The 27,250-nt window shown below is 39.3% G+C and overlaps 1 protein-coding gene across 1 annotated transcript in view; it reads right to left on the minus strand.

Annotated features, from left to right (window-relative positions):
• Positions 1–27,250, minus strand: part of CERS6 (ceramide synthase 6) — a 341,431-nt gene that overhangs the window by 136,951 nt on the left and 177,230 nt on the right. The window contains exons 4-5 of the mRNA XM_052635449.1: positions 9,581–9,638; positions 6,606–6,644 (exon numbers count right to left, since the gene is read on the minus strand). Coding sequence (XP_052491409.1) covers positions 6,606–6,644; positions 9,581–9,638 — 97 coding nt within the window. The remainder of the gene's footprint in view (positions 1–6,605; positions 6,645–9,580; positions 9,639–27,250) is intronic.

Below are 27,250 nucleotides of genomic sequence, written 5' to 3' on the forward strand. Positions count from 1 at the left end.
CTGCTAAGTTGCTTCAGTCGTGTCTGACTCTGTGAGACCCCATAGATGACAGCCCACCAGGCTCCTCTGTCCCTGGGATTCTCCAGGCAAGAATACTGGAGTGGGTTTCCATTTCCTTCTCCAATAGCCAAACAGACCTAGATTTAAATCTCAGCCCTCCCACTGACTTGGCCACATTACTGACCCTTTGCTAGCCTTGGTTCCTTCATGTATAAGGATGAGGAGTTATACAGTGCAACACATGTGAAATGAATAAGAATGTCTGGCCCACAGTGAGTGCTCAGCACAGTGTAACTATCCTTATCATGATTACGATTATGATTAGCGATGCAAAATTTCATTCTGGCTATACACTAAGCCAAGAATGTTTCCAAAGCATTACCCCCAAAAAGGTGGGACTTGCATTGTGAAAGAGGTTTTTAAAGTATTATATGAAATGAAGAATTTATTGTCTAACACAGGCCATGTAAATCTGTTATGGAAAAAGAGCTTAAATCTTACCAGAATCCCACTGAAGACTAAAGAAGCTCATTAGAGAGTCTATGCTACGGAACCCTGTTCAGTGTCATGAGGCAGCCTGGATGCGAGCAGAGTATGAGGGAGAGTGGATACATGCAGACCTGTGGCTGAGTCCCCTTGCTGTTCACTTGAAACTATCACAACACTGTTAATTGGCTACGTTGTTGTTGTTCAGTCACCCAGTTGTGTCTGAGTCTTCACTTCAGAAAGAATTCAAAGGCTATACCTCAATACAAAATAAAAAGCTAAGAAAGAAGTCTGTGCTAGGGCCATAGAGAGGCATTCTGGGCAATAAGACCTCAGAGAAGCCCTGAGAGAAAATGCGGGCACTAGGGCAGTCAGGATTAAGTAAACAAGAACAGATGGGGAGTTTTTAAATGAAACTTCCACATGTCTTTGCCATTTAAATGCAACACAACTTCAAAAAACATTTTTCTCCTTTTAAAAGTTACAACTGACACAAAAATAAACTCAGAATGAATTAAAGATCTAAATGTAAGACCAGAAACTATAAAACTCCTAGAGAAGAACATAGGCAAAACACTCTCAGACATAAACCACAGCAGGATCCTCTATGATCCACCTCCCAGAATTCTGGAAATAAAAGCAAAAATAAACAAATGGGATCTAATTAAAATTAAAAGCTTCTGCACAACAAAGGAAAATATAAGCAAGGTGAAAAGACAGCCTTCTGAATGGGAGAAAATAATAGCAAATGAAGCAACTGACAAACAACTAATCTCAAAAATATACAAGCAACTTATGCAGCTCAATTCCAGAAAAATAAATGACCCAATCAAAAAATGGGCCAAAGAACTAAATAGACATTTCTCCAAAGAAGACATACAGATGGCTAACAAACACATGAAAAGATGCTCAACATCACTCATTATTAGAGAAATGCAAATCAAAACCACAATGAGGTACCACTTCATACCAGTCAGAATGTCTGCGATCCAAAAGTCTGCAAGCAATAAATGCTGGAGAGGGTGTGGAGAAAAGGGAACCCTCCTACACTGTTGGTGGGAATGCAAACTAGTACAGCCACTATGGAGAATAGTGTGGAGATTCATTAAAAAATTGCAAATAGAACTGCCTTATGACCCAGCAATCCCACTGCTGGGCATACACACTGAGGAAACCAGAATTGAAAGAGACACGTGTACCCCAATGTTCATCGCAGCACTGTTTATAATAGCCAGGACATGGAAGCAACCTAGACGTACATCAGCAGATGAATGGATAAGAAAGCTGTGGTACATATACACAACGGAGTATTACGCAGCCATTAAAAAGAATACATTTGAATCAGTTCTGATGAGATGGATGAAACTGGAGCCAATTATAGAGAGTGAAGTAAGCCAGAAAGAAAAACACCAACACAATATACTAACACACATATATGGAATTTAGAAAGATGGTAATGATGACCCTGTATGCGAGACAGCAAAAGAGACACAGATGTGTAGAGCAGACTTTTGGACTCAGAGGGAGAGGGAGAGGGTGGGATGATTTGGGAGAATGGCATTGAAACATGTATACTATCATGTAAGAAATGAATTGCCAGTCTATGTCTGATGCAGGATACAGCATGCTTGGGGCTGGTGCACGGGGATGACCCAGAGGGATGTTATGGGGAGGGAGGTGGGAGGGGGGTTCATGTTTGGGATCGCATGTACACCCGTGGTGGATTCATGTCAATGTATGGCAAAACCAATACAGTATTGTAAAGTAAAATAAAGTAAAAATTAAAAAAAAAAAAGAAGAAGAAGATCCTGTGTGCTACAACTAAGACCAGGTGCAGCTAATTAAATAAATATTAAAAACTGCAAACACTTTCACAATCCATAATTTCACAAATCATGCACAATCATTTCTATCCTAATTCCTGTATCTTAAGGTTAACTTTTTAAATAAAAAAGAAAAAGAAAATAGTGAAGATATTTTGAGAAAAATGAACCATCCACAATTCCTCTCTAAAAGAAGTCTTAACATTTTTTTTACCTATTTCATCCAATTTGCTATATATATATATGATTTTAAAAGCAAAATCAATGAGTTTTCAAAACAATGAGTTTGTTACTTATTTTCATGTAATGTTCTATTTAATGTTTCACTAGCACTACAAATAATGTAGTAATTTTATGGTCATTATTTTTAAGTTGTTGCATGCTATTTTGCCATTTTGATAACAACAATTTAAACAATTCTAATATTAAGCATCAAGGTTGTTTTACGTTCTATTTCGGATTTGCTATATAATTTGCATATAAGTGTATGTGTGTATAAATATTTTTAAGTTGTAATAAAACTTTATACATGTATATTTTTTGCTTCCATATAATTCATTCCTCAGGATTAATTCATAGAAGTTGAATTGCTAAGTCACAGTATATGAACATTCTTATGGTTATTATTCTATATCACCATTTTGCTTTCTAAACAGGTTTGTACCAGCTTGCCATTATGATCAGCTATTTCAAAATCTTCACTGAATTATGGAGTACGAGTTTTTAAATGTTATATATATTAAAATAATAAAAATAATTTAAAATGTTGCATTAGACTACATTACTAATTTTAGAGATGTAGCAATTCAATCCCAGAGAATCTAACTTGTTTAACATTGCAAAACTGATTAATGGCCAGGTCTTCTGGCTCCTTCTTCAGGGTCCTCACTGAAACACACTATCTTCAGTTTCTCTCTGGCTTCAGAATATTCTTCTCAGATAGGATACCAGACATAAGTCAAGGGCAAATGAAAGGTATGAGGGAATCAGAAAATATTCAAGAGGACAGATGTGGGAAGGAGATATGGAAGATACAATAAGGAGAAGCCTTGAAGGGCAATTTCCTCAGGTCACGCCAGACAATTTCCATTCCAGGCAGTACATTTACCTGTTTGCAAGCATCAAAGCAGTCAGGACAAAGGAGTTCACTGGACTAGATGGCAGCGGCAGCACAAGACGGAAAGCTTCATGTTAGAGGATTATGGGAGACAGACATTCACAGCTGCCAAGAGCCCCCTCTAAATCAGTAATAATTAGTGTTATGTCTTACATTTTCAAAGTACTATAGAGTTTCCACAGAACTCCTATATGCAAGCTGAGAAAGCCAAGGCAAGCATCATCTTCCCATTTCACAGATGAGAAAAATGAGGTTCCAGGGAGCAAAGGTACCATTAAGCACAACTGGCAGAGCAGAGACTGAAACTTTAGTCCCATGATGTTCTCCCATAGTGATGTGACTTCTATTTCCTAGCCAGGTGAATTTACTAATAAAAATTAAAAACATTTCTTGAACTACTAGATTTTGAAACTTGTTTTCTAAATTTTATTTTTTTTAAACAACCTAGAAATTGTAAACCACAAGACTGAGATTCTTTCTTCAGGCAAGTCAATCGATTCTTTTAAAATTGTTTCTTCTTTTCTGAAATGAGAAATCTGAGATAGTTGATCTTTAGGGTCCCTTTCCAATGTCTACCGTATTCTATGTCATTTGATGGGGCATTTTTCTTAAGTAAAACTCCTAATGTCAAGCCTCCTTAAACAAGCGATGTGCTGTAAGCAATTTCAAAATTTTAAAACAATACAAAGAAAACTCTTATTGGACACATATTATAATGACTGGACAATTTTTACTTCCATATCAAAACAGGCAAAAGGATGACAATGTTACTTTCACTTCAGAAAGATTCCAAGAGAAAGAACCAACAAGGAAAAGGGAACACCTTGAAACATGACACCAGAAGAATATTCTGGCTTTCTTTGTTGACCTTTGAAAAGCACACCCAATGAATAATGAGAAGTTATGCCGTAATTCAGGCCAGGTTCAGAAAGTTTAAGGGAAATGGGTAAAGTGCTCAGCTGGCCAAGGTACTTTTCAAATGTGAGTGTTCACCCCTGGTTAGTCATGAAGTCAATATAATCAGTAGCAATCTGCATATTTTTAAAATGTAATGAAATAAATTATGGTAAGTTGTCAGAGTGTATCATAGAATACAGCACAGTGGGAAGTCTGTTTTTTTTCTTTTGCATAAAAGAATTTTATTTAGTGGTCAGATCCCAGTGAATAATGCCTGTCATCGCTTGATTCTGTTAACATGAGGTATTAGATATGCTCTTAACAAAGTGTATAGTGCATCACCAAAAGCTATTTAGTTTGGATTAGGTAGAGTAAAAGAAAACTTCGAAAATCTTTGTTCTTTGATAGAATTTCTAAAATATAAAAATGAAAAAAACCCAAAGCAGTATTCAAAAATGATAAATGTCACTTTGGACTATGGCAACCCACTCCAGGATCCTTGCCTGGGAAATCCCATGGACAGAAGAGCATGGCGCACTGCGGTCCAAAGGTTTGTGACGAGTCAGACGTGACTGAGCAGGGATAGCAGCAGCCTTTTGAGAACACTCTGTGCTTGTTTCTTTTTCTCATGTTTTACTTATCCCTTAGAGGTAGTCTCACTCCCCCATCTAACCCTCACTCATGATTTCATAGGTGGACGGTCTTGAGCTGGCTCCAAGGAGCTGGTCCCTTGCTGAGCTCTGAATCTAGGTAGGCACTAGAGGAGGCAGGAAGACTGCTAGATGAAGAAAGAATGGCTCCTTTCTGTTTTGCTTCCCGTTCTCGCCTTCACCCCCAGCCCCACTCTCACCCACCCTCCAGCATTGCATCTGCACCCCAGACCGTGCATCCCAGAGGCTGCACTTGGTTGCATTCTTCCCTCATTCTCAGAATCAGCCTCCTTGTGGTTTCTGAGATGTAACAGCCGGTCACCGTTTTCTCAGCAGAAGGCCTGTCCAGCTCCATGGTTCCTTCTTCAAGTGTCCGCGTTCTAATAACCCCAACTCCTTCCTACAGGCCTCCATCCTCAGAGCTGTAGCTTCTTCCTGCCATTACTGCCTCCATGGGACCTCAGTGTAGCACTGAGCAAAGTGTTGTGGGCAGACAAGCTCCAGTCCTTGAAATGTTTGTTATTGTTTCATCAGAATGTCAATTAACTACGTTGCTAAGCACACTGTTCAGTTCTGCCGATTCTTCTTCAGAGATAGATTCTCTCAAAAAAAGAAGCAGTGAGTTGATTTGCATTCAAGTCAAGCTCCTTATCTCATGGCAGACTGGTAGCAAACAGCAGATCAATTACTCTGAATAATATCATCTTAGTGACTTGCTCCGGAGAAGGCGATGGCACCCCACTCCAGTACTCTTGCCTGGAAAATCCCATGGATGGAGGAGCCTGGTAGGCTGCAGTCCATGTGGTCGCTAGGAGTCGGACACGACTGAGCGACTTCACTTTCACTTTTCCTTTCCTGCATTGGAGAAGGAAATGGCAACCCACTCCAGTGTTCTTGCCTGGAGAATCCCAGGGACGGGGGAGCCTAGTGGGCTGCCGTCTATGGGGTCACACAGAGTCAGACACGACTGAAGCGAGTTAGCAGCAGCAGCAGCGACTTGCTCTTGGTTTATAATTCTTAACATTATAGTCACTGCAAGAATCACTCCTGTGGTTTCTGTCTCCTAATGGAGACCCTGACTGATAGAGAGTTAGGTAGAGATATATTTTGAGTAAACTTTATTTTAATTGTATATATGCCTGTGTATGGGCTTTCCAGGTTATGCTAGTGGTAAAGGACCTGCCTGCCAATGCTGGATACATAAGAGACGCACGTTCGATCCCTGGGTCAGGAAGACCCCCTGGAGGAGGGCATGGTAACCCACTCTAGTATTCTTGCCTGGAGAATCCCCATGGACAGAGTAGCTTGGCGGGCTACAATCCATGGAGTCACAGGGTCAGACATGACTGAAGTGACTTAGCACACACACACGCATGCATGTGTAGAAAACTGTGATATAAAATGTGCCTTATGGTCAAAAAGTTGTTATTATGTTAGCCTAATGGATAGATTACATAGAAAAAAAAAATTACCTAAGTCCCGGTTGCAAATGTATCTCAGGGATTCCCTGTGACACTATATTTTTAAAAAATTAGTAAAGGAACTCAAAGAAAGTATTTAAGGAGCTCTACTCAATATAAACTTCCACCTACAAATGAGAAAAAAGATAATAATAAGTGAGAGATAACTTACTCTATTTTCAAAGGTTTGACATATGGTTCCTTTCAAGACCTAGAAAAATGTATTAATTTGTATGAGTACATTGTGTGCTGGGACTTCAGAGTACCTCAACTAATTCTGTGTCTTTTATGAAAGTACTTGTCTCTGCCAATCATATTTATGGAGCAAAGAGTCACTTGTGTCAACAATTACAGGAGCAGACTATTAAAACTATTTAAATAGTTTAGATTCTACTATTTAAATACATCCTACTAACTCAACAATGACTTCACTTAATAGTTCACTAACGTGTGTGTAAGGTCTATGCCTGTCAGGGTCTACTTCCATCATCAGATTTACTGCTGGCTCTAAAGGCAGCTTGGAGCTAAGAAAGCAAAGACAGCATTATAACATCTGCACACCTAAGCAGTAGCTCCTCACCATAAATGAGGTACACCCTCTTATCTGTCATCATGAAACTATAGAAAACATTTTGTTGATTTCCTATGAGTGAACACACACACACACTTTCTTTGTAGGGTGTCTGAAAATATGGAGCCAATGATTTCATCCTTTATTATAGAACTATCCATAGGGTGGCCACACAATTTATCACCTATACTGGGTCAGTACAAGAGGCAGGTAGGTGCCCAGGACCCTGAGACAATTCACGCGGAAGTCAGCCTGTGTCTTGCTCTGAAAATATGTTCACATATCAACTATAGGAACTATGACACAATGGAGGGGAAATCAACACAGAGTAAGTGATAAAAGGTACAATAGATCAATATTTCTCTTATGCTTCTAAATACCTTGCATATGAAAACTATTTCTAGTCACATAGGGTCTTTTCCCATCATATAGCCTTTCTTCAGAAAAACTAGAATATGTTAAAGTTCTACAAACAGAAACAACAACTACATTAGGTTAAGTTTCCTAGCTTAACCAAAGAAGGAAGTCATCTGAAAATCATGCTGCGGTTAAGGCAGGCTGGTAAAGTGGGGGAGAGTACTAGAACAAGAGATAGCAGTATGTGTTTCACTTCAGATTCAGCCCTTTCATAAACTCACTGTGTGACCTGTAGAATGCCACCTACCCTTTCTGGATGTCCGCTGCCTCAGCTGTGAAATGAAAGAGTTAGACAGGATAGCTTATGATATCCTTTGCAGTTAGCTCAGTCATATGGATTCCATGTACACTATTCTATCTTGCATTATGACCAAACTCTAAACCATACAGCTCATCCCAAACTGAGTGCTTCTTAGTATCAAAGGAAGAAACCCCCAATACAAATTAATCCAACAAGAACAACATCTAGCTCTCTTCATTTTCAAGCATTTATTACAGATAGAAGCAGCTGAAACGGTTACAGTTTAAGGAACAACAATTTTCAAGCAAACATTCTATTGAGAAACTCTCTTACTGCCTTCTACAGAGCCACTGAGAAACTAGAGAATGAAAACTACTATTGTTCCATTTGGTTCCATTCGGTCTGTGTAGGGACAGAATGAAGCAGAGTTGTGTCAGAGTGCTTCCTGTTCTGATGACAGAGGGCCAGGCTTGCTGAATGAGAGCTTTTAAAAGAGACCGCGTCCTGCAGATCTAGGGAAAAGGGCAAAAAAGTGTTCCTGGCTCTCACCATCTCTCCTTGCTCACCATCATCAACAGAACCTGACATGAATTCCAAGCCTTGACTTCAGTTAGCAACTCAATATTCCCATGATGCCCAACTCTCCCATGTCAGCTGAAACTCCATCCAAAGTTATTTCCTCTTCCGAGGTAGTAAAGTTGGAAGTATAAAAGCTCTATAGCCATTTTTTCTCTCTACAGCTCTATAGCCAATTCTTTCCATCTTCCCCCCAGATAAGTAAACTTAAAAACTGGAACAGTAGGGCTCCAAAATAAACAGTTTCCACCATATTTATTTACCCCAGTTGAGAACGTCTTCATACTTCGCATACAAAGTGAAGTTCACTCTTTTAAATCTATTCAAATGACCTCTGGGCCATGTAGTCTTATTAAGTGAAAAATAAGTGCAGTTGCTAAAGGATAAGAGAACAAGCAAAAAGAATATTTCCTCTAGGAAACTATGATACTGGGAAACAACCATTATTTATAACAGAATTTGCCACAGGCAGACAATATCTTACTACTCAGACTCGAAAAATAAAAGGTAATTTTCATACAAATATTTACATGAGAATTTACAAGTAAGGAATGTCACTTGGCACAATGCCCCACTTTGAAAATAAAAATGTGCTAAATAAAGATAACACTGACACCACTTTAAAGAATAACACCATAAAATATTTTTTAAAAATAAGTTTCCACCTTCTGCCAACTCACTATTGTATGATTGTGAAACTTGAAGTTAAGCAGCCTAACTTGCTACTGCTATTACATGTCCTCGTGAGACGAAGTTAGGCAGCCTAATTTGTTAGTGCTATTAAACACTGAAATAATGAAGAAAAAGACTATGACAGCCTTAAAGAATTGTTTTCGTAGCTAACGGTGCCTTGGTTTATGTAGAATAGCAAAGCACAGTCTAGGAAAGGAATGGAGTTTTCCACTGGCAGTTGGTGTCATCTTGTTGGTAGCTTTGCAAGACACTAAATTCTAATTTATACTGGCAAAGGCTATGGTAATAACACTCAATGCCACAACTGACCTTTTTAAGTTGTGTGATGTGGTAACTCTAACGTCTTTTCGAGCCTCAGATGAATTTTATAAGTTTCTAAAGCCTATGGGTAGCAGATAACCAACTAGAGTGGTCCGAGGACTTAGCAATATCAAAGCAAATTATTTTCAAAACTGTTTTCTACATATGCCTAAAAGTTACTTACTACAAAGAATAAATCAACAATATTTTTATAAATCAAAGAAAACGCACAAATAACTCTTAGCAAGTCTTATGACTGTTTAAAATACTACTTCTGTCACATCAGAAAACATGAGATATAGACTTACAATTACATGAGAATTATATAAAATAATTTGACAGATCCTACCTTTTTCAGGTACCGGATTCCATAGGTAAATATATAAAGGCCATATGAAAATTTCCACCTGTGGAAAGTTTAAAAAGCATTCTATGATACTCAGTTTAAATATTTCATAGCACATTCTGAAATACATGTGTGAAAAAAATTCCATTAAAAGAACCCCCCCACACACACACCTTTGCCCCAACCAGGGATTAGACATAATTAGTGACTTCAGTTCAGTTGCTCAGTCGTGTCCGACTCTTTGCGACCCCATAAATTGCAGCACGCCAGGCCTCCCTGTCCATCACCAACTCCCGGAGTTCACTCAGACTCACGTCCATCGAGTCAGTGATGCCATCCAGCCATCTCATCCTCTGTCGTCCCCTTCTCCTCCTGCCCCCAGTCCCTCCCAGCATCAGAGTCTTTTCCAATGAGTCAACTCTTTGCCTGAGGTAGCCAAAGTACTGGAGTTTCAGCTTTAGCATCATTCCTTCCAAAGAAATCCCAGGGCTGATCTCCTTTAGAATGGACTGGTTGGATCTCCTTGCAGTCCAAGGGACTCTCAAGAGTCTTCTCCAGCACCACAGTTCAGAAGCATCAATTCTTCGGTGCTCAGCTTTCTTCACAGTCCAACTCTCACATCCACACATGACTACTGGAAAAACCATAGCCTTGACTAGATGGACCTTTGTTGGCAAAGTAATATCTCTGCTTTTGAATATACTATCTAGGTTGGTCATAACTTTCCTTCCAAGGAGTAAGCCTCTTTTAATTTCATGGCTGCAATCACCATCTGCAGTGATTTTGGAGCCCAAAAAAATAAAGTCTGACACTGTTTCCACTGTTTCCCCATCTATTTCCCATGAAGTGATGGGACCCGATGCCATGATCTTCGTTTTCTGAATGTTGAGCTTTAAGCCAACTTTTTCACTCTCCTCTTTCACTTTCATCAAGAGGCTTTTTAGTTCCTCTTCACTTTCTGCCATAGGGTGGTGTCATCTGCATATCTGAGGTTATTGATATTTCTCCCAGCAATCTTGATTCCAGCTTGTGCTTCTTCCAGCCCAGCGTTTCTCATGATGTACTCTGCACAGAAGTTAAATAAGCAGGGTGACAATATACAGCCTTGATGTACTCCTTTTCCTATTTGGAACCAGTCTGTTGTTCCATGTCCAGTTCTAACTGTTGCTTCCTGGCCTGCATATAGGTTTCTCAAGAGGCAGGTCAGGTGGTCTGATATTCCCATCTCTTTCAGAATTTTCCACAGTTTGTTGTGATCCACACAGTCAAAGGCTTTGGCATAGTCAATAAAGCAGTAAGAGATGTTTTTCTGGAACTCTATTGCTTTTTCGATGATCCAGCAGATGTTGGCAATTTGATCTCTGGTTCCTCTGCCTTTTCTAAAACCAGCTTGAACATCTGGAAGTTCATGGTTCACGTATTGCTGAAGCCTGGCTTGGAGAATTTTTAGCATTACTTTAGTAGTGTATGAGATGAGTGCAATTGTGCGGTAGTTTGAGCATTCTTTGATATTGCCTTTCTTTGGAGTTGGAATGAAAACTGACCTTTTCCAGTCCTGTGGCCACTGCTGAGTTTTCCAAATTTGCTGGCATATTGCGTGTAGCACTTTTACAGCATCATCTTTCAGGATTTGAAATAGCTCAACTGGAATTCCATCACCTCCACTAGCTTTGTTCGTAGTGATGCTTTCTAAGGCCCACTTGACTTCACATTCCAGGATGTCTGGCTCTAGGTGAGTGATTGCACCATCGTGATATATGGTCTAGAGTATGGTCTATATTCTTTTTCAAATTAATTTCCCTTACAGGTTATTACAACTTATTGAGTAGATTTCCCTGTGCTATACAGTAGGTCCTTGTTGTTGATCTATCTTATATATAGTAGTGCATATATGTTAATTCCGTTCTAATTCATCCCTTTCCCTTCCCTTCTGATAAACCATAACAAGTAAGATTTTTTGTAAAGGTTATTTGAGGAGATGATTCAGGTTACAAAGCTTTTTTGAGGTAAGAAGAAAAGAACAATAGCAGTGAGCTCAGAGAGCTGAGTAAGACTCGACCGTAGATGCAAATGTTCCTGAGTTTCATTCCTGGACTGAATGACTCTTCAAACATCCTGGAATTCAAGTCAGAAGTAACCTTTAGAGAAGAGTTTTGAATTTTAGGATTGAAAATCATCAACGAATAATCCATAAAACCTGAATTCAGACAGGAACAAAAAGCAATGATTCTAAAACTTCTTACAAAAGCCTTCTTTTAAGTAAAGTCAGTTTACTTACTGCAGTGTCAAAGTCAAGGCCTTAATTTTAACCCCATCTCCATTATCAATTTTTTTGGTGGCTGCGGGTGAGAGTATCTGTGTATTTCTTTCTGTTAGGATGTATAAATTCTAAATCAGAAGTGAAGACCTGGTATGGCTCTAAGGGTATGTATCTCATGCAGTTATACAGAGCATGATGCTAGGTTTAATGTTTTGCTGTTACTATCTTGAAATTCTTAATAATTGTTGAACAAGGAGCTCCATATTTTATTGTTCATTGGTTCCTAGAATTATATAGCTGGTTCTGGTCAAGATTCATAGATTCTCTTAAATTTGAGCAAACCTCTTGATATCTCTTGACCTCAATTCCATCTCTATAATGGGAGAGTGGTTTATATTATACTGTTTTTGATATTTACACTGTTTTGATACATTGATATCCTAAGGATTTGATGGAAAAAGTAATTTCCACTTCTCTCTAGTTCCTCTGACTCATGATTGTATTAAACCAGCCTAATTCATGCATTTGCAAGTCACTTTTTGGTCTCTGAAGACAAGTGAATTCACAACTCCTAGACTAAATGATTTAAACAGCTGTTTCAGCTCTAGAACTCTGTTGTCCACTCACCAAGTCATGCCCAACTCTTTGTGACCTAGTGGACTGCAGCATGCCAGGCTTTCCTGTCCCTCACCATCTCCTGGAGTTCACCCAAGTTCATGTCCATTGCATCAGTGATGTCATTCTATCTTCTCCTCCTCTGTTGCCCTCTTCTCCTTTGCCCTCTTCACCTCCCCTTCACGGCCTTGTCACGTCAAAGGGACTTGCATAACTCAATGAAGCTATGAGCCATGCCATGCAGGGCACCCAAGATGGATGAATCATAGTGGAGAGTTCTGACAAAACATGAGCCACTGGAGGAAGGAACAGCAAACCCCCAGTATACTTGCCGTGAGAGCCCCATTAACTATATGACACTTAGATCAGGCAGTTTTTACAGATAACAAAGAAACTTTATGAAAGTCATTGGAACCCCTATAATCACTCATGTAACTACATTTTCTTTCATAAAATGACCCAGCTTTCATAAGACATAGATTATATTATAGGAACATGAATGCCTCCATCATCTGAATAACAATCTGTGATGAATATCTATAAGGCAGAGTTTATTTCCACCAAATATCTACAGAAGCAATATTTTCAAGGATTTTTCCATATTCAGGAAGTCCTTTGTTTTATTTTTGTAGTTTCATGTAAGTTACAGTTTTAAATGGTGCCTAGCTACCAGCCATTGACACAACCCCTCTCAACCTCCCACTAAAATATCTATTAAAAAGAAAGGTAAATAAAGGTGCATGCAACCACAGAAAGTAAAAAATGACCTTGTACCTATTGCAGGAATCAAAGAATTTACAGAAGAAAAAAAAAAGAATAAAATTAGAAATAAAAATATAATTAGAGGCAACAAGAAACAAGCTATTGGTCTTAAAGGAAGTAGGAAAATCTGAGTATATCTTCCTATCTCCACTTTCTGCCGTCTTGTACAGAAATGCAAAAATCTGCATCAATCAGAAACCTAGACAGCCCTCTGACATGAATGAAACTTTTGAGGCAGGAGGAGAATCCCCCCACCTTGTCAATTCATGACTGTTCAAAAGATGAGTAAGAAAAAAGAAGTATTTAGCACCCTGGGAGTTCCAGTTACAGAGAAGGTGACTTAGGGGCAAAGTGATTCATGGTGGTGTTGCGTTCTGGAGGTTGGAGTTCTTACAACCCATTTAACTGACAGAGAACAAGATATAGAGATAGCTGCTCTATGTGAAATTCTTCTGGTCCACTGAAAGTAGACCAAGGCCTATAGTCATCAACCTGCTACAAGGTCAGAGAGCTAAAAGAGGACTTTTACTAGCAAAAAAGAGAACAGAGAGTGGGGTAAAAGTCAATCTATACATCTTCTCTACGAGCAGGTCTAGATGGATATTTCCAAATTCAGGAATGAAAAAAATCTAAATGTCAACACAGGTCTACTAAGAAGTATTTATTGCATAAATACGGAAAGAAAAGAGCATGCTAAGGATCCAAAGAAAGAACCATCTCCTAAAGTTAACTCCGGGGAGGAATCCGATGTCATTTTTAGAAAAGCATTTGGTGTTGTTAGATATGTCTCCTAAAATCAGAAGAAGAAAGCCACAAATTAGTAACACTACTGGGTAAGATAAAAAGAGATTATAAGTGAAACAAAAAAGCAATATAAGGATTCTAAAAATGAAGTGAAGGAATATTATCCACATGAGGGGGAAGGGAAAAAATGTACACATATCCTGCTAAAAATCATTGATGTAGAAGATAAACCATCTCCATAGGGCTGGAGAAAAGAACCAATAGATGAAAGACCTAAGATCCAGAGAATCAGAAAAATCAAGTCTAATTATAGCTGCTTCTGAGAAAACTCAACTGAAGGATTTAAACGGAATAACCAAAGATAACACTGAAAAAAAAAAACCAACTGACTGAAAAGAATAAGGTCAACATTGTATTCTGAACAATATCAATTCAAAGCCACATCCTGACAAATTTTGAATCCTTGGGTTAAAAAAAAATCCTTCAATATCCATGCACAAAAACAAAAAAAGTCAACATACAAATCAATTGAAAATATGTCACCATCAAAGGAACAGATATCCAGTGGTCTTAACTTCTCCTTTGCATCACTAAATTTATAGAAAAGAGAGAACATTCCATCAAAGAAAGCTACTGCCAACCAAACTGCTTTCATCTGTTAAAAAAAATAAAAGTAAAACATTCTCAGATAATCAAAAGTTCTGAAAATACATTACTCTTTAACCATTATGAAACAAATTACTTTGGTCAATTCCAACTCATGGAGATACAAGCAAAAGTTAAGAATTCAAAAAGTATGATTTTAGAATAAAAGAAGTATTGTTAACAGCATAAATAATTGCTATAAATTTCATTGGCGAAATTTGGGCAAACAATGCCCAATAAACTGTGGAAAATTCTGAAAGAGATGGGAATACTGGACCACCTGACCTGCCTCTTGAGAAACCTGTATGCAGGTTAGGAAGTAACAGTTAGAACTAGACATGGAACAAATAGGAAAAGGAGTACATCAAGGCTGTATATTGTCACCCTGCTTATTTAACTTATATGCAGAATACATCATGAGAAACGCTGGGCTGGAGGAAGCACAAGCTGGAATCAAGATTGCTGGGAGAAATATCAATAACCTCAGATATGCAGATGACACCACCCTTATGGCAGAAGGTGGAGAAGAACTAAAGAGCCTCTTGATGAAAGTGAAAGAGAAGAGTGAAAAAGTTGGCTTAAAGCTCAACATTCAGAAAACTAAGATCATGGCATCCGGTCCCATCACTTCATGGCAAATAGATGGGGAAACAGTGGAAACAGTGTCAGACTTTATTTTTCTGGGCTCCAAAATCACTGCAGATGGTGATTGCAGCCATGAAATTAAAAGATGCTTGCTCCTTGGAAGGAAAGTTATGGCCAACCTAGATAGCATATTAAAAAGCAGAGACATTATTTTGCCAACAAAGGTCCGTCTAGTCAAGGCTATGGCTTTTCCAGTAGTCATCTATGGATGTGAGAGTTGGACTATAAAGAAAGCTGAGAGCCGAAGAATTGATGCTTTTGAACTGTGGTGTTGGAGAAGACTCTTCAAGAGTCCCTTGGACTGCAAGGAGATCCAGTCAGTCCATCCTAAATGAGATGAGTCCTGGATGACTGATGTTGAAGCTGAAACTCCAATACTTTGGCCACCTGATGCGGAGAGCTGACTCATTTGAAGACCCTGATACTAGGAAAGATTGAGGGCAGGAGAAGAGGACAACAGAGGATGAGACAGTTGGATAGCATCACCGACACAATGGACATGGGTTTGGGTGAACTCCGGGAGTTGGTGATGGACAGGGAGGCCTGGCGTGCTGAGGTTCATGGGGTCGCAAAGAGTCGGACACGACTGAGCAACTGAACTGAACTGAACTGAACTGAATGCCCAGTTAAATGCTACTGTTCTTAAGGAGCAATTTAGTACAAAATATTTAAAAACAATAATCAAAGGATGAATTATCAGATTATATTACTGGAAGAAGGGACTGGAGAAGGGAAGCATTAAATTTATTCTTGAAGAGAAATTTCAAGACACTGTGGTCATGGTAAGAGAAATATAGTTAAAAGAATGTTTCTTTAAAAACTTAGAGGATGTTTGGTTAAAGATGGCAACGTTTTGGGTGCACTGAATTGGGTGATGGGTGATAGGTCTGATGGGTGCATGAATTTACCTATGTGCCTTTATGAATATAGCACTAAACAGGCAGAAGAGGAACTTTGTTAAGGAAAGCATAAACTCAAAAGGACACAGACAACAGGGTTGAGGATAAACACCTCACTGTGGAGCCTGTTGTCAGAACCAGGGGCTGGCTGGATCCTAAGCTGTGGTTGGAGGATGCTCAGAATCACCAGAGAATCCCAGAAAGATTCCAGATGAGAAAGCAACTCTGCAAGGGAGGAACCTCTATTGGACCGAGAGGCCTCAGGATTAGCTTGCCCAATTCCAGACTGTTGCTAAGTGGCAAAACCAGGACATAAACCTAGTGTAACACTCTCTCAAAAGCCTCCCCTCAAATTCCACAGAATTAGCATGCATTTCTCTGCCTAGATGTGTTCCACACTACACTTGTTTGGACATGGAAACCTTTTACAGCCATCAAGCCTGAAAATGAGAATGGAAAGCTAGCAAAGACTACCACCCACAGAATCTGTTTTATTGTCCTTATACAATAAGGCTGAAAGGGTTCTTTGTCAAAGTAAGACTAATAAAATGTGTCATAAAAGCAGAGAATCAGAGTGTTGAGGTCTTCTGTTTTATTGCCAGGTGTCACTCACATGGCACAGGGGTCCTAACTGATAGAGGAGGCAGATGCAGGGAGAAGACATCCAGGAGCAGCTCCCTGAGCTCAACTTAGCACATCATCCTCGAGAAAGGAGGACAGCCCATGGGGCCAATTTCTTTACAACATTTCTGGAGTACTTGCTCTGGGCTAACAGCTGTTCTGAGCCCTTTACAAGCAGAAAGTCATTCAGTGAAAACTATTCCACACAACAAAGTAGGTACTATTAACATCATCCCTAATTTTCCTTCAAATGAGGAAATAAGCCCAGAGAGGTTCACTGACTTCTCAAAGGTCACACAGCCAGGAAGGGAGAACACCAGAACTGCAAACCAGGCAGCATGATTTCAACTCTTAACTATTATGCTCTGCTGCCTCTTCTTGATGTTACACAGCTGAAAACTGAAGACAATGTATTCGGCTGAAATGGTATTTCCAACCAAGGGGCCATTCATAGATACCACATGATGAGAACAGTCTCTGTCCTGATGACTAGAAACTGGCTGCTTGCAAAATTGGAAGTAGGGAAGGGCTGCACTGGGGATTCTTCTCAATACCAGGGCACTTAGACAATACTGAGCTTATTCACTAAAGTCACCAGTAAAATCCCAGGACCCTTCTCCGTCTTAGCCACTCATCTTGTCCATGTACTGCAACACTATTCCTCCTTTGAGATTTATGTCAAATGCTAGCTATTCCATGAAGCCATCTTTTCTGAGCACTGCAACAATGAAAGCATTATAATTCTCTGACGGTGTGTTTCTTACCTCCTTATCTCATCTTTGATTACAGCCACAAACCTCCGACTTGCTTGTGAGCTCCAAGTATGACTGAATATTATTTATTTTGTGTTTCTGACAGCAGAGTGTTTGGCGAGAAATAGTTCCTAAATTGACATCTGAATTTTTATTAATGGTATGAGCACTCCCTTTAACTTCTTTACGTATAGGTTTATTTTAACCAAAATAGTCTTTAATCAAATAATTTTACCAACTGTTTCCAGGAACTGTGCAAAATATGAGTAAGAAAGGGGAAAGACATGCCAAATGCTTGTAATGCAGTTTTTTTACATGACCAATATAGCAAAAATTTGGAATCAAAGAAAGTCAACTCTGGAATGGTCTAAATAATAATTTAAAAATACTGTTGCTGAATGCAAAACTAGGATGCCTTATTAGAACACATATTAGCATGTAGTTCCTTTGATTCTGACTGAATTTATCAATTTGAGACATGACAATTGCTAAGTCATGTCTGCCTCTTTGTGATCCCAAGGACTGCAGCACGCCAGGCTCCTCTGTCCTCCACTGTCGCTCAGTTTGCTCAAATTCATGTCCATTGAGTTGGTGGTACAATCTAACCATCTCATCCTCTGCTACCCACTTCTTCTTTTGCTTTCAATCCTTCCCAGTATTAGGGTCTTTTCCAATCAGTCAATTCTTTCCATCGGGTGACCAAAGTATTAGAGCTTCAGCTTCAGTATCAGTCCTTCCAATGAATACTCAGGACTGATTTCCTTTAGGATTGGCTGGTTTGATCTGCTTGCAGTCCAGGGGACTCTCAAGAGTCTTCTCCAGCACCACAGTTCCAACACATCAGTTCTTGAGCACTCAGCCTTCTTTATGGACCAACTCTCATATCCATACATGACTACTGGAAAAACCATAGCTTTGACTATATGGACCTTTGCCAGCACAGTGATGTCTCTGCTTTTTAATATGTTATTTAGGTTTGTCATAGGTTTTCTTTCCAACGAGCCAGTGTCTTTTGATTTCACAGCTGCAGTCACTATCCTCAGTGATTTTGGAGCCCAAGAAAAGAAAATCTATCACTGCTTCCACTTCTTCATAGTGAAACTATGGAGTTTGATAAATGAAAAAATATTCTGAAATTAATTAGTAAAGACTTTGTATACTGATATGGTTGTACATTGGTATTTGTGGGGGAATTGATACCAAATAACAGTGTCAAATATCAAAATCCAAGGATGCTAAAGCCCCTTATATAAAATGGTATAGTGTTTGCCTACAAACTATACACATTCTCCTGTACACTTTGAATCATTTCTAGAGTATCTAATACAATGTAAATGTTATGTAAATAGCTGCTAGTATGTGGCAAATTCAAATTTTGCATTTTGAAACTTTCTGGACTTATTTTTCCCAAATATTTTCAATCCCTGGTTGGTTGAAATTTGTGGAAATGGAACCCACAGACACAGAAAGCCAACTGTACTTTACATAAATCTATCCTTTCACCTCCCAAGGATCGAACCTGGGTCCCCTGCATTGCAGGTAGATTCTTTATTGTCTGAGCCACCGGGAAGCCCCACAAAGGAGATTAAATTCCTGTTTTTCTACTGAAAACCTCAAAGCTTATGACTTTCATAAGGTACGAACAAAGCTACAGTATAAACATGGTATACTCATATTTCATCATTTCTCCAGTCAAGTACATCAGGACTTAAGAACACCCTTCAAAATGGATTCTGTGTATCAGATACATTTACTTCCACAGTGGTGTTTTTTTTTTTTTTTTTACTTTATTTTACTTTACAATACTGTATTGGTTTTGCCATACATTGACATGAATCCATCACGGGTGTACATGAGTTTCCAAACATGAACCCCCCTCCCACCTCCCACCCCATATCATCTCTCTGGATCATCCCCGTGCACCAACCCCAAGCATCCTGTATCCTGCATCAAACACAGACTGGCGATTCGTTTCTTACAAGATAGTATACATGTTTCAATGCCATTCTCCCAAATCATCCCACCCTCTCCCTCTCCCTCAGAGTCCAAAAGTCCGCTCTACACATCTGTGTCTCTCTTGCTGTCTCGCATACAGGGTCATCATTACCATCTTTCTAAATTCCATATATATGTGTCAGTATACTGTATTGGTGTTTTTCTTTCTGGCTTTCTTCACTCTGTATAATCGGCTCCAGTTTCGTTCATCTCATTAGAACTGATTCAAATGTATTCTTTTTAATGGCTGAGTAATACTCCATTGTGTATATGTCCCACCGCTTTCTTATCCATTCATCTGCTGATGGACATCTAGGTTGTTTCCATGTCCTGGCTATTATAAACAGTGCTGCGATGAACATTGGGGTACACGTGTCTCTTTCTATTCTGGTTTTCCTCGGTGTGTATGCCCAGCAGTGGGATTGCTGGGTCATAAGGCAGTTCTATTTGCAATTTTTTAAGGAATCTCCACACTGTTCTCCATAGTGGCCCACCAGCAGTGCAAGAGGGTTCCCTTTTCTCCACACCCTCTCCAGTATTTATTGCTTGCAGACTTTTGGATCGCGGCCATTCCACAGTGTTTTGAAGTGAAGTTAACTGTGGCTTCAAACTTAATGGCCATCTTAATCATCAACTTTATGAAGTGAACAGTACTTCTATTTACTGGGCGTTCTTTGAGGATCAACTAAGTATTTTCACAAGTCAGTAGTAGCTGCATTCCTTGAGCACTCACTTAATGCCTGGTACCATCACAGGCTTTTGTATGCACTAACTTATTCTCATGTTATGAGAACCCTATGGGGTAGATGCTACTATCATTCCGATCCTACGGACATGGAAAAATAATTTAGGTCACTTGCCTAAAAGCACAGTTAGCAAGTAATGAATTAGGGGATTCAAACCCAGGCAATCTGATTCCAGGGACCACACTCCTTTCTACTACATACTGCCTCTTTATTTTAACATAAAAGTTAAAACAGAAGTTATATTTTTTATTGCAAAGTACATTACTCTATAGCTTTTTCTCCAAACATATTAAGCAAAATCAGTGGAATTATTCCGACAGCTATGGCCTCCACTTTCAAGCTCCTTTTTGATGCTAAGGCAGGAGGGCAAATAAAACTCTCTTGTCTTCTCTTCCTTTCTCCACAAATGTTAAGCATACACTCGAAGTGAAATGACTTGGCAAGATTCCTGGTTAAGAGTTGGTGTCATGAATGTGTGATGCTTACCCTAGAAGGACAACAGCTTAAGGGCAAAGATTTGGTCTTACAGGTGTTTGAGTGCAACACTGGTATATTTCTGTGTATATAAATCAAAGCTATCCACCTCCCAATTTTTATGTTTGAACACAAGTTTTTCTTAATTAATTAATTTATTTAATTGGAGGCTAATTACTTTACAATATTGTAGTGGTTCTTGCCATACTTTGACATAAATTAGCCTTGGGTATGCATGTGTCCCCCATTCTGAATCCCCCACCCCTCTCCATCCCATCCCTCAGGGTTGTCCCAGTGCACCAGCCCTGAGCACCCTGTCTCATGCATAGAACCTGGACTGGAGATCTATTTCACATATGGTAATATACATGTTTCAATGCTATTCTCTCAAATCATCCCACCCTCTCCCTCTCCCACAGAGTCCAAAAGTCTATTCTTTATATCTGTGTCTCTTTTGCTGTCTCGCATATAGGATCATTGTTACCATCTTTCTAAATTCCATATATATGCGTTAATATACTGTATTTGTGTTTTTCTTTCTGACTTACTTCACTCTGTATAATCGGCTCCAGTTTCATCCACCTCATTAGAACTGATTCAAATGCATTCTTTTTAATGGCTGAGTAATATCCCATTGTGTATATGTACCACAGCTTTCTTATCCATTCATCTGCTGATGGACATCTAGGTTGCTTCCGTGTCCTGGCTATTATGAACAGTGCTGGAATGAACATTGGGGTACATGTGTCTCTTTCCATTCTGGTTTCCTCAGTGTGTATGCCCAGCAGTAGGATTGCTGGGTCGTATGGCAGTTCTATTTTCAGTTTTTTAAGGAATCTCCACACTGTTCTCCATAGTGGCTGTACTAGTTTGCATTCCCACCAACAGCATAAGAGGGTTCCCTTTTCTCCACACCCTCTCCAGCATTTATTGTTTGTAGACTTTTTGATGGCAGCCATTCTGACTGGCGTGAGATGGTACCTCATTGTGGTTTTGATTTGCATTTCTCTGATAATGAGTGATGTTGAGCACTTTTTCATGTGAACACAAGCTTCTCTTAACAGCCTTGATCTATCGAATAGCCTTGTTTTTTCACCAGCGAAGGTAGTGATCCCAGGGGGTCCATCCACACCCTTGTTCTACCAGTGAAAACATCAGGTTCAGAGAAATGTGTAACTTCCCTATGTTCCCAGATAACTTGGTGAAAGAAAACAGGGCTCCTCATTTTTCACACCAGGTCTCCTTTGTCTACATCTTAAAAGCCCTATAGCCTTAAGGTCTAGACTAGAAACAGATAATGACACCCTGAGTTCAGAAAATACTCAGGGTGATACACTCAGAATTGATACACTGCCAATTCTCTGAGAAAGCATGTAATGTCCATTAGTGCACAGACATCAAATTTCACAAATTATTATTATTTTTTTTACAGAGCCACAGGTGCCAGACTTCTGTTCATCTGGGTGGTTGGTGGGTTGGCTGGATTTTTGGTTTGTAGAACAAAATTAGGTCCTTCAATTGTATTTTGCATTCAGTAAGTCTAACAAAGCCATCAGACATCACTGAACCGTGTTAATGATGCAGACACATGTTTCTTTCTTGTTCCACAGGGTTTTAGCCAAAATACTTCCCCTCAAAGATTAGACATGGGTTCGACCCCTGAGTTGGGAAGATCCCCTGGAGCAGGAAATGGCAACCCACTCCAGTATTCTTGCCTGGAAAATCCCAGGGACAGAGGAGCCTGGGGGGCTACAATTCATAGGGTCACAATGAGTTGGACATGACTGAAGTGACTTAGCATGCAAAGATTAGTTTTAGAATGCAGCATTTTGAAGTGAAGATAGATTTGAAGTCTTAGTTAAACAATTGATAGGTTTTATCTGAAGACATTTTTAAAAAGAGATAACAATTTTTACGTCTGTATTCTCCATTTCAAATTGTTACTGGGACACTAATTTTATTAATTGAAGACAACAGAGATGATCATCAGCTAGGAAGACAGTCAATTGATTTTAGCTTGAAAAATTCCATAAATTTAAAGAATGAAACAAAGATGAGATTAAAGATTCTTTTCTTGGAAACTCTGATATACAATCTAAATTCCCAAGATGGCGTTCAAACTTTAATCAGTTTAGGAATCCAAAGAAATAGTCTAGCTAGGAGAAAAGATATGACTCAGCCTATGGAACAATTATGCAGACCTGAGTTTCACTTCAAAGCAAACATCCCCTAAAATTATTTCTATGTCCATCAATAAGTAACTCGGTGACTCTAAGTAGTTTTCCTCATTTGCTGAAGGCTCAGCTTTCACTTTTCACTTTCATGCACTGGAGAAGGAAATGGCAACCCACTCCACTGTTCTTGCCTGGAGAATCCCAGGGACGGGGGAGCATGGTGGGCTGCCATCTATGCGGTCTCACAGAGATGGACACGACTGAAGCGACTTAGCAGCAGCAGCAGCTGTTTCTCTGTTTGAGAGGCAACAGACTTATCAACGCAGTCACTGAGGTTGGAGGTAAGTCAAACCTATTCACTTCATTCTCAGGATCAGTGTGAACTTAATCTGAGCCAGAACTGTCTTCATTAAATCATTGATTCAAAAACAGGTTAGGCACTTCTGTAACATGCAAAATAATGTTATATATTTCATGAATATACATACTCATATACATATATACACATATATGTAGCATAAAAATAAAGAAGGAAATATAAACACCAAATTGAGGATAGAGATTGACTGGAGGGTAGAGCAGAACATAGAAGGTGTCTATAGAGAGCTTCAGCTGTTTCTGTAATATTTTAATCCTTTAAAATAAGACTAGAGAGAGCTCAGAGGGTCTCTATTATATTAGTCTCTGTATTGAAGAATCAGTTCAGTTCACTTCAGTCGCTCAGTCATGTCCGACTCTTTGTGACCCTGTGAATATCGCAGCACGCCAGGCCTCCCTGTCCATCACCATCTTCCGGAGTTCACTCAGACTCACGTCCATCGAGTCTGTGATGCCATCCAGCCATCTCATTCTCTCTCGTCCCCTCTCCTCCTGCCCCCAATCCTGGCATCAGAGTCTTTTCCAGTGAGTCAACTCTTCACATGAGGTGGCCAAAGTACTGGAGTTTCAGCTTTAGCATCATTCCTTCCAAAGAAATCCCAGGGCTGATCTCCTTCAGAATGGACTTCTTGGATCTCCTTGTAGTCCAAGGGACTCTCAAGAGTCTTCTCCAACACCACAGTTCAAAAGCATCAATTCTTCGGCGCTCAGCCTTCTCCACAGTCCAACTCTCACATCCATACATGACCACTGGAAAAACCATAGCCTTGACTAGACGGGCCTTAGTCAGCAAAGTAATGTCTCTGTTTTTGAATATACTACCTAGGTTAGTCATAACTTTGCTTCCAAGGAGTAAGCGTCTTTTAATTTCATGGCTGCAATCACCATCTGCAGTGATTTTCGAGCCCAAAAAATAAAGTCTGACACTGTTTCCACTGTTTCCCCATCTATTTCCCATGAAGTGATGGGACCCGATGCCATGATCTTTGTTTTCTGAATGTTGAGCTTTAAGCCAACTTTTTCACTCTCCTCTTTCACTTTCATCAAGAAGCTTTTTAGTTCCTCTTCACTTTCTGCCATAAGGGTGGTGTCATCTGCATATCTGAGGTTATTGATATTTCTCCCGGCAATCTTGATTCCAGCTTGTGCTTCTTCCAGTCCAGCGTTTCTCATGATGTACTCTGCACAGAAGTTAAATAAGCAGGGTGACAATATACAGCCTTGAGGTACTCCTTTACCTATTTGGAACCAGTCTGTTGTGCCATGTCCAGTTCTAACTGTTGCTTCCTGACCTGCATACAGATTCCTCAATAGGCAGGTCAGGTGGTCTGGTATTCCCATCTCTTGAAGAATTTTCCACAGTTTATTGTGATCCACACACTCAAAGGCTTTGGCATAGTCAATAAAGCAGAAATAGATGTTTTTCTGGAACTCTCTTGCTTTTTCGATGATCCAGCAGATGTTGGCAATTTGATCTCTGGTTCCTCTGCCTTTTCTAAAACCAGCTTGAACGTCAGGGAGTTCACGGTTCACGTATTGCTGAAGCCTGGCTTGGAGAATTTTGAGCATTACTTTACTAGCATGTGAGATGAGTGCAATTGTGCGGCAGTTTGAGCATTCTTTGGCATTGCCTTTCTTTGGAGTTGGAATGAAAACTGACCTTTTCCAGTCCTGTGGCCACTTCATTATAAAAAAAGATACTGTGAATAAGAATTATGTTCAGTAAAACATATTACAGTAAATGATTATGTCTTTTCCTTTCTCATACCTGGAAACTATGAATGGCTTTTTCATTGTATACCATCAGTCCAAGCATCATTTTCTAAGCATCATAACTAGTTTTACTCTTTTCCTGTCATTTATAGTTATGCTTTGAGGGCTAAAATTACTACTGGAAAAGTTTCAGGTATTGTCCACATTTTATACTGACTTCTAAATCTACTGTGAACTATTTTTTAGATTAAACTACTTTGATTTGGATATTGACTTTTTTTAATGCTTTGTTTGTAAATTCTAACAGCAGTCAAATTTTACTGATTCTCTCTTCAGTTCTCTATTGGGGTCCATTCTTTTCTTTCCAGGTTGATTTCTCTTGTCAAATGCCCAGCAAGGTTGAATTCAGCATCTCTGGCCTTTGGCCCCTCCCATGAGTCTTTCCAACATCAGTCCCAGGCTCCTACAATCTACTCAAAATACAACTGCCAAAAATCAACATCCATAAATGACATTCTGTTAGGTCACTGTGTCTATGAAACACTTCTCCTTACTCCTCGAATTCCCCTGAATACGGACTAAACATATGAGCTTCAAGTCCATTCATTTATACGCAAGTTTGAAAGGCCACAACTTGTAGAAATCAGAAAAAGATAAATGAGCATTTTCCAACAAACATTTGTTCAGGATAAGGATAAAGGAAGGAATAAAATCAAGATTATCCTCCTGTTGCCAAAAATAAAATCAGTCAATATGACTTTGGAACATGTACTTGCAAATGTCACAATTCTTAAGTGTGTGGTTAAGGCAAAAGCAGCCAAATATTTATTACCACCTAACGTCAAGCTAATGTTATGTGTCCCTTGTACATCAAGTGCTTTCATAGTCTCTATGTACTTTCTTTTTTCTTATCTGAAAGCAGACTGAAGACAAAGAGTCATTTTCAGATGCTGTGATTGCACAGGAAAGAAAGAAATGGAAATGAATGGTACTCCAATTTGAAAAATGTACATACATACTTTTGCATTTAAACAGGAAATTCATTTGTATCTCTCTATTGCCCTGTTTGGTATCAACTTTCTGTCATAGGCTATAGCACATCTCATAACTGGAGGAGAGACAGAGCTCAGGCCATTCATAGGGCCTGGCACAGAGATCCTCTCTTACCCTTAAATCCTGCCTACAGTTCTTGTATAAAATTTCTTTAGTTTCCTCATCTGAAAAATGGGGGTGAAAATATGTAATTTTCAGTATTGTTAGAATTTAATGAGAAATGAAAGAAAAGATTAAAACACAGAGAAATATGCTCAGGGATGGACCCTAGGATGGTATGTAGGCTCATTCTTGATTTACTTGCCCCGACATACCAGTCTCACCATGCATTCATACATCATATTTCACCTCCTGGTGTTCGTTTGTTTTTTGAAATATTTTTTCCACCCACACCCACACCATTTGTCATCCTCCAGCTCCTTCAGCCCATTTACCACCACATTCTCGTCTTGGACTTTTAAGCTGTCTGTGAAGAATACAGATTTGTTCATGTAGATGTTTATTTATGTGTGTGCATGTATGTGTATGGACTTCTCAGGTGGCACAATGGTAAAAAACCTCCCTACAAATGCAGGAGACATGGGTTCAGTCCCTGGGTAGAGAAGATCCCCTGGAGAAGGAAATGGTAACCTGCCCCAGTATTCCATGCCTGGAAAATCCCATGGACAGAGGAGCCTAGTGGGCTACAGTCTATGGGGTCACAAAGAGTCAGACATGACTGAGAACACACACACACGTGTATATGTATGTATGAACATAGATATATGTATCAAGTAAATATATAGTATATGTATGTGTATAAACATGCATATCTATGTGCATGTATATGTATGTACATATAAAAGTTAAGTCCAAGAATATCAAGGATCTTCTAATTGGAAACAAATACAGGTATGTAGACCTCTGACCTAGTATCTTCTATGTGGGAGAGGATGATGTTCTTGCTCCATCCTCTATTAGGGAAAGAAAAGTAAGAGCAGACAAACAATTTGGAGTCACAAGGCACTTTCCAAAACAGTCAGTTAACTTGTACTCCTGTATAAGAAAATAAGCCATTTCATGAAATTGAGCCTAGTTACAACACACACAATGAAATTCTTGGCTGACTGGTCACCATGTGACTTGTATGCTGACTGAAAAAGTAATGAGTTGCCCACATGCCAGCTATATTCATAAAGTAGCACCTCATCTTTTACA

This window comes from Budorcas taxicolor, chromosome 2 (assembly GCF_023091745.1).
Source record: "Budorcas taxicolor isolate Tak-1 chromosome 2, Takin1.1, whole genome shotgun sequence".
NCBI classification, from domain to species: domain Eukaryota; kingdom Metazoa; phylum Chordata; class Mammalia; order Artiodactyla; family Bovidae; genus Budorcas; species Budorcas taxicolor.